The following is an 8,524-nucleotide window of genomic DNA, read 5'->3' as shown; positions in this document are numbered from 1 at the left end:
GCTGAAGATGGTCTCTGCACCTCCGTAGTGCTAGCTCCTTCCAAACATGCTCTTGAGGAAGGCCTGGTCATTGTATTCTGGTCTGGTATGAGTATATGACCCAGAGTGCTGACATCACTGCTGCAGATGGCTGGCTAAGCCATGACGGGAGTGGGGGGGAGGGAGATCCAGAGAGGAGCATCTTAGGAGCCAGAGAAACTCAGGAAGGGGCAAGCAGAACCTGGGCTCTAGCTACGCACGTTGTTGAACTTTCCTCTTCTTCCCGTGTCCTTTTAACATCCAAATGGACCCTCCTGGAAGGAGCCTCTCACCTCTGCTTGGCCAAGACAAAACTCCTACAAGACCATTTCATCCTTTATTACAAACAGGAGTTCCATAAGTAAACAACGGAGGCTCTAAAAAAATATGTTAAAAATAAATAAGAATCTCAAAGTTCTCAGAGCAAGTAAGTTATATACAGATGAGGGAGGCCGAGCAGGCTCTGCATCCCCAAAAGTGTCCCAAGAGAACAAGATGGCAAGACCTCTAGGGTAGGGGGACCAAAGAGGGCCACTGGGGCCAGCCAGGATGTCAGTCATCAGGCTGACCTGACCTGTCTCCAGGTGTGGCTTAGGTAATTGTGTCCTGCTGTGGGGCTTTCTCCTGGATTGCAGTCCAGCGAACAGGACACTCCTCAGGACACAGTCAGCGTGTTCATTTGGCCTCACACAGCTCTTTCAAGCAGTGCTGTAGCCAGCAGCCAGCACTGGGAGGCTGCACTGTTGCCCAGGTGCTGAGGGTGGCCCTGGCAGTGTAAGGGCACAGAGCTGCTTGCTGTAAGAGAGGCCAGAGCTTGTGCTGAAGCCATCAGATGGGTCTGGCTGACCAGAGCTGAGGCCTTGGCCCAGGAGACAGGCGTAGGGTCTCCCACCAGCTGCCCATTCCCTCGTCTCCACGTGGGCTTCCTTCTCAATGGTCCTGCAGCTCACGATGTTATCTCTTCCTCCTTCTAGAGTGTGCAGGGCTGGCTTCTCTTGTCACCACCGGCTGTAGCCTGGCAAAGCGGAGCTTGGTGGCAGAAATATCCCTGGAAATAGAGGAGGATCACTTAGCATCTCGGGAGACAGAGGGTATCCTGGGCTCCCTTAGGAGAGAGGTGGTTGAGCCTAGAGCCTCTGCCTAGGTCTCAGAGAACAGCTGCCCCTGGTCAGAATGGGGCTGTAGGCCCATTCAAGGACTGTGCATTGAGGTCTAGGCAGGTAAGTATAGTCCAGGCCCGGCCCAGGAGCTTGGCTGCTCATGGAGGCACCTGCAGTGCTTATGCTCAGCATTGGATACTGCCAGGATGAGGGGTCTGCCAAGAGCAGCCTGGGGGTGGTCCATGGTGTGCTATCCTTTTCCCACAACTTATGAATGTCCTTCATCCCTTCCTGGCATCCATCCTCCTCAATCCTAAACTGCATGGTCCTGGTGGCCTTTTGAGCTTGGCTGAGGTCATTACCACGGCTCTGGGAACTTGCACCTCTCCACTTCCTGATCCTAAGAGCTCTATCTGGGAGTGAGAATTCAGGCCTCAGGGTCAGGCTGTAGGGACCTGAGCAGGACCTGCCTTCTCTGAGACCATTTCTCTACTTTTAAGATACCAAGTAGGTCCAGCATTTGAAAAGCTGAGACAGTAGGAGATCCCTGAGCTCAAGGCCTGATTCATACATACTGAATGAGAGACCCTGTCTCAAAATCAAACCATACCAAACCAGCCAACCAACCAACCAAACAACAGGAATAACAAAAACCCTGCATCGCCACCAGGATGAATGCTTGGGTAGCAAAGCAAGCTCTGCGAAGTGCTGTGGATTTGCAAAGCCTCCCTTATTCTCAGTCAATTCCTGAGTGTATGCAGAGGCTTGCCTTACCTATCCTACCACCTCTGCTCCATTATTCTACCTTTTCCCAAAGATGGGAACTCCCAAGGAGCCACAGCAGGTACTGTCCATCCCCAAGGACCCTTTCACAGCAGAGGCAGATACGGCCAAGGCCTCCAGAGCTCCACAGGGACATATACTTCATACACGTCAGCACACCAACCTCATGAAAACCCTGCAGGGTGGACATTGCTAACCTCTTACTTCAAAAGTCAAAATCTGAGCCACAGCCAGGAGCCAGAGCTCACAAAGTCTCTGCCCCACCAGGTGCCCCTAGGTCACTCTGTTGAATGGCCCATGGTGAGGTTTCTGTCCTCGAGCTAGCTTGCTTGGACAAACATTTGTGGGTCTTCTTGTGCTGAGCCACCTGTGACCACCAAGGGAGGAGATTCCATTGGAAGTACGGAAGGAGCGAGCAACACAGCGAGTCGCTCACCCCAAGCCCCATACAGGGAAGATGCTCGACTGAATGACTGTGCTTCTTCCCAGTCAAAACCCTCAAGGCCCAGTACACACCTAGTGGCCCCAGAATGGAATAGTTAAGAATGTAGGCTTTAGGGGTTGGGGATTTAGCTCAGTGGTAGAGCGCTTGCCTAGCAAGCACAAGGCCCTGGGTTCGGTCCTCAGCTCTGGGGAAAAAAATGTAGGCTTGTGGCTCAAGAGATGACTCAGTAGTTAAGAGCACTTTCTGCTTTTGCAGAGAACCAGAGCTCTGTTCCCAGAACCCAGATGGCAGCTCACAGTGATCCACAATTCCAGTTCCAGAGGATCCAATGACCTCTTCTTAAATAATATAAGTTACATACAGACGACGCCTTCTTGTAACTTCTAAGGGCAACTTGCACACACTTGGTGCACATACATACATGAGAGCAAAATACTCATACATGTAAAAATAAATCTAAGAACTTAAAAAAAAAGAGCACAGGCCAGATGTGACAAATGCAGTGCGGCTCTAAACAAGTGGTGTCACCTGTGTGAGCCTCTGTTTTCTAGCACAGACGATGAAGACCCAATTCTGCCTCACACAGAAAATAAGGCAAACATGTAATGCATACAGAAAGCAATCAGCCATGCAGTTACCCTCACCTCAGCTTTCGGAGGAGGTCTCCCTCAGCGGCCCACCTCTCGCCAGTCTTGGATGTAGTTACAGGAGTCTGGCTGCTTGGGATGACCAGAGCTTCAGGCCTGGGTCAAGAGTGGCAACAAGTGAGGGGCTGGCCAGAACCCTGAAGCTACCTGGCTTCAGGCCCAGCCCAGCCCCCACCCCTGCCCTCAGGAGCAGATCCATTTCCACACGGTGCACCTGGCACCCTTCCCTCACAGGCGGGGTGGGTACCAAGGAAAACTGAGCTACTGGGAATGTGTTCTGAGCCTCAGAATGAGACAGATGGGTGGCTGGCCTTCCCAGAATCTAGCCACCTGCAGTTGCAGGGGAAACTGAGGCAGGGGTGGAGCCCCAGCTTGATCCCCGGAGGAGGAGTTTCCCGTAAACTGTCATGGGAACCGGAGCACTCAGTCCTTGCTTTCTCAATGGTTCAAAAGAAGGAAGGGACAAATGCATTCTCCCCCTTCACAGACGGGAAAACCAAGGAGACTTGGCATCCGCAGCCCAGTTCCCTGACATAATGGCAACTCTGGTACCTGTCACACAGATTGCTGGCTCTAGATGTTATTTTTCTTCTAAACAAACTGCGAAATATCAGAGCTTGAAGCCTGGGGAGGTAGGGATGCTGGTTCCTTGTAAGCCTGACACAAGGCCTGGCCTCTCTGAGCCTGGGCTATCACTTGGGCCCATGAATGGGGAGGTGTGCTCTCAAAAGCCCAGGAGCTGAGCAGAGGGAGGAACTGAGGGTATTCCTTCCTGTGGGACTTGGGAGGGACTCTGCCATAGACCCAGTGTTCTCATGGGCCCACCTCTGGGCCTCTGCCTCTATTAGTCTCCCAGATACCTTGCTTACAGGCTTGGTCCCAGCTAGCAGTCACCCAACCCCTGAAGGCTAGGAGTCCATACATACCAGGCTCTTCGATGGCAGAAGGTGGCACAGGCAGAGTCCCCGGCAGAAGAGCACTCACAACGCCTTGGCAGGGAGCGGCGCCGGCGCCTTGGCGGATTTCCCAGGCCGTAGGGAGCTGTCTGTCTGTGGGCGAGAAGCCAGCAAGGTAGTGTGTACATGGGGTGGGGGGAGGTAGAGAGGAGAAATAGAGAGGAGAGTCAGGATTAGATAAACACACCACCGGCCAGCAGGGACTGTCTACACTGTACAGCCAGTCACACCTCCAAGGTGGCCAAGAGAGGTGACCACCCGACTCTGTCCCATATTGTCAGCCACGCAAATACAGTCTCCTCTGCCAATGCCTCTGCACACTGCTCTGTTAGGAGCTCCTGCAGGGGAAAGTCTGCAGTCCCAGCGAAGCCCAGGTCGGTCCTCTGTGCTCAAAGGAACCTTCTATCTAGGCTGGGAGGAAGGGAGGCCTGTTCCGCTGCCAGTGAAAAGCACACAGCTCACAGCCAAGTACCCTCCAGTTGGTTTCCCACTTGCTGGGGGAAGTATGACAAATACACCTATGAGGTGTGTATGTGTGTGTGTGTGTGTGTGTGTGTGTGTGTGTGTGTGTGTGTGTGTGGTGCATGCATGTTCCTGCTTGTGCATGTGTAATTGGATTGATTTCTGATCCAGTTTGGCCAAGGCAGGCAGAGTAGGGGCCCTGAGGCTAGTCCACTCAACACCTTTGGTCAACAGCTAATTTTAGGTGGCCTGGTAGTTGGAGCCACAGCGATTCTGGGTGGACCCAGCACGCAGGGACTGGCAGGGTTCCCGCCCTGAGCCAGCGTTTGGATGTGGATTAGCTCTACACACGCTTATGTGCTCAGCTTCTCTTGCCTTATGCAATTTGGAGAAGGGGAAAAAAAAAAAAAAAAAAAAAAACCAACACAAACATACACAGAAACTTCAACCTGAGGTATGCAGAGGCCTGGAGGCAGCGTGGGGCAGGTAGAACCCAGCTCTGGCCCCTGCCTGGGTATCCTAGGCAGACTTCTTGTCTGCCCTGTGTGGGGCTGCAGCCTTGCCGGCCTTGTGGGGCACCTGGAGGCGCAGCGGGCAGATCTGCACTTGTGGTGCTCCACATACAGCATGCTATGGCCAGCTGCTCTTCTGCATGGGCTAATTCTCTGCAGGGGAAGTGTGCTTGAGATCCAGCATCCCTAGACTTGGAAAAGATTCTACCACTTATTTTTTCCTGTGTGACCCTGAAGAGGTCACCTCGTGTCTCTGAGCCCCCCGGTCCTCTGATCTGGAAAAATGCAGCTAGCACCTTCTCACAGGCTGTTTGTGAGGGTTTGAAGGGTACAGGGCCCTCTGCCCAGTTCTAGTGTCTCCCACGTGGGAGCTGATGCATAACTAGTCACTATGGGTACTCTTCCAGTTTCCCATCGGAGGCTCATGGTGAGCCAGGCAGACACAGAGGTTGCTAGCCCGCCCCAGGCTTTCACCCACCACCCTCTCCTACAGTCCTGGTGAATGCTTACCCTGCAGTGTTCACCCAGATGATGTCCAGGTGGCAGAAGTACACACACTCCTTGTCAAGCCAGGAATTACAGGAGCAACGACGGAAACGCAGGTGGGGGCCTCGGCCCTTGGGTGCTGATGCTGGCTGCTCCAGGGTGGCAGCTGCCTGGCCCTTCCCTGTACACAGGAGGGGAGGAGGGAGAGAGAGGTGGAGAGGAGGTCAGGACACCTGGGCTGCCTCGGATAGGGGACCGCAGGGCTCCTCCTCTTGCACAATAAGGAAGTTGGCACTCTCGGCACTCAGGAACCACTGGCTAGCCTGGGGAAGCCCCAGCCACCCGCGCTTTCCCTGCGCTGTGACTACACTGCAGCGGCAGCTCCTACTGTGGGCTCCTTGCTCTATGACCCCAGTTTTGGCTTTAGGAAGCACCATGCCCCTGGAAGAGACACCAATGGATAGACCTCGGGGCAACAACAAATGAGGGAGGGCAGCTCACCTTCATGCAGAGCCAAAAGCAGGGCCAGAGCGATGGAACACCAGGCGGTTGGTGTGGAGACCATAGCAGCAGCGCGCTTGGCTGGTCCGAAGGAGCAGGGAGCGCCTGTCGCCAGTGTCCTGCTGCTAAGCTGAGCTGAGAGCTCATTGCTGAGGTGCCCTGACCGCCTCTTTTAATACCAGTCAGGGTGCCCGCCCCTGCTGGTGCAGCCCCGCCTCGCCTTGCTGCTGCACCTTGGGCAGAAAGCCAGGGACACCGCCTCCTCCTTGGGTGCCTGGCCCGCCCTGGCCTCCCGGTGAGAGGGGGAGGGAGGTGGAAGGCTGGGCTCCGCCCTTTGAGTTGCGCTGGAACACCTTTAGGAGTCTCCAGGCTCCCTGCAGGCCCAGGGCCCCTCTGAGTTTGAAGTCAGCCCTAGGTGCTCCCAGCCCCCTCCCTGCTCTCCCAGTGGCGCTCCAGAACTGGAAATTTGGAGCAGAGGTCTCAAAGCAAAGCCCTTCCTATTCACAGGGAATCTGCCACCCTCATCCATGCCCGCTGTGAAGCAAGCTGGTATGTCCCCTCACTGCGTGGGAAGTGAAAGGCCCACTCAAGGCTTCATGGCCTTGGGCGAGTCAGAGCCCCTTTCGGACCACTGGCCTCAGGAAGGGCACAACTCATGCTTGACCCTTTGGCAGCCTCATCTGAGGAAATCCACCGACCCCTTCCCTCCCTCCGCCAGTAGACGTTCTGGTCCTTTATGGAAACTACTCAGCTATGCAATCATGGCCAGGCATAGCCTCCTGGGCCTCAGTTTCCTTGTTTGCCAAACAAGACCTAAACAGATGGCTCCCTTCTCTGTTTGACTCAAATGCCCCCTTGAGATAGCTGAGACGCTTCAGAGCTCACTCTAGGAAGAAGCTCCTCTGGCACGCAGGGGTGTCCTGAGTGCTTTCCCACTGTGGATGCAACAGAATATCTTGCCTTACCTCAGTGGTGATTTTATGCAAAAAAAAAAAAAAAAGGAGAGGCAGGGAGGCTGGCAAGGTGGCTCAGAGGGTAACAGTGCTTGCCACACAAAACTGATGATCTAAGTTTGATCCATGGAACCCAGCAGTGATGCGTATCTACAATCCCAGCATTCCTGTGGTGAGATGAGAGAGGGAGCCTATAAATTTACAGGCCAGCTTGGCTGGAGTAGAAAAATCCAGCAGCGACAAGAGAGACCTTGCCTTAAATAAGGCAAGAAGAGAGAACTGCCACCTGAACATTGTCCATTGACCTCCACACATGTGCCACAGTATGCATTCACTCACATTCACATAGACACACACACACACACACACACACACACACACACACCAATAATAAATAAATGGAGAAGGAGGATGAGGAAAAAGAGGACAGTAAGGCAGGAGGAGGGCTCTGGGTCTGGCATTCTGCTTCCAGTCCCTAGGTTGATCCAGAAGTCTTGTTGGAGGCAGAAGCAAAGATATACCGTGGGGCAGGGGCGGGACAGAAAGAGCAGCCTGAAGCTCTGGCAGCCTTTTTGTGTCTGTCCTGTCCTGACAAAGTCTGCTACTGTAGTGCCTTTCAGGGAGCCTGCCTGCAGGTCCATGGGAAAGGGGCTCAAAGTTCTAGGAATTTCTAGGGCTGCTTGACTCATCATGGCAGTGGACTTATATTCTCGAGCTCCAAAACCCTGCAGAGGGCATGGCCTGCAGCCTTCCCTGTACACAGAGCACACTGCTGGAGCTCCCGTGAATGCTTTCTGAGGGACAGAGAGTGACTTAGGTCTGACCTGCTTTTAGACTGTACCCAGACTGTTCAGCATCTTTTTATGTCTGTGTGGAGTTTTTAATTCCTGCATTAAAAATGGATAAAGAGGAAACAGGGGATGGAAAGGTATAGGCTATTGTGCCTCTTCCCAGGGTAACCAGTATGTGTGTGGTGTGGTGTGTGTGTGTGTGTGTGTGTGTGTGTGTGTGTGTGTGTTATGTGTTTGTGTGTGTGTGGTGTGTTTTGTGTATTATATGTGTGAGTATTGAGTATTTCTGTGTGTGTTATGTGTTTGTGTGTGTGGTGTATTTTGTGTATTGTATGTGTGAGTATTTGTGTATGTGGTATGTGTGAGTGTGTGTGTGTGTGTGTGTGTGTGTAAGCCTGGAGATGTCTGGCAGAGCAAATGAAAGATGAGGCAAGCGCAATGAGTGAAAGCTGTCCCAGGCTGGCACAGAAGAAGCAAGAACACACTTTCACCTATGATGTACTCAGGCGTTTGTTACTTCTCATGGTGACCCTAGAATGCAGCTCCTCTCCTCTAGTGTCAGTTCCAAGAGTGGCCACAAGGAGGCGCAGAGAGCAGAGGTGTGTGTGTCTGTGTGTCTGTGTGTCTGTGTATGTGTGGGGGGGATGCACATCAACTCCATAGCTGGCACACGACAGAACCCCTGTTGCAACCCCAATCTTGATCTCACCAGTAAACCACAATGGACTGGACTCCCATGTGGGGCTCACTGCCCTTCCCCGTGCCCCAGCTCTGTAAGAACTCAGAAGAATAGCTCTGGAGTGAGGTGAGCGATTCTATTAGGTTCTGAGAGAATGTGGATAGAGACTTGTGTGGGGGGATGTAGAGGGC

General features: G+C 53.3%; 1 protein-coding gene across 1 annotated transcript; it reads right to left on the bottom strand.

Annotated features, from left to right (window-relative positions):
• Positions 1–255: 255 nt before the first annotated feature.
• Edn2 (endothelin 2) lies at positions 256–6,043 on the bottom strand. Its single transcript, XM_051171860.1, has 5 exons — positions 5,911–6,043; positions 5,434–5,590; positions 3,920–4,042; positions 2,991–3,089; positions 256–1,066 (listed from the first exon to the last, which is right to left on the bottom strand). The coding sequence occupies exons 1-5, from the start codon at positions 5,972–5,974 to the stop codon at positions 973–975; spliced, it is 537 nt and encodes a 178-aa protein (XP_051027817.1). The 5' UTR covers positions 5,975–6,043; the 3' UTR covers positions 256–972.
• Between the last annotated feature and the right edge of the window lie 2,481 nt (positions 6,044–8,524).

This window comes from Acomys russatus, chromosome 29 (genome assembly GCF_903995435.1).
Source record: "Acomys russatus chromosome 29, mAcoRus1.1, whole genome shotgun sequence".
NCBI classification, from domain to species: domain Eukaryota; kingdom Metazoa; phylum Chordata; class Mammalia; order Rodentia; family Muridae; genus Acomys; species Acomys russatus.
The sequence above is the reverse complement of the archived record's forward strand: the minus strand, read 5'-3'. Positions and strand labels throughout refer to the sequence as shown.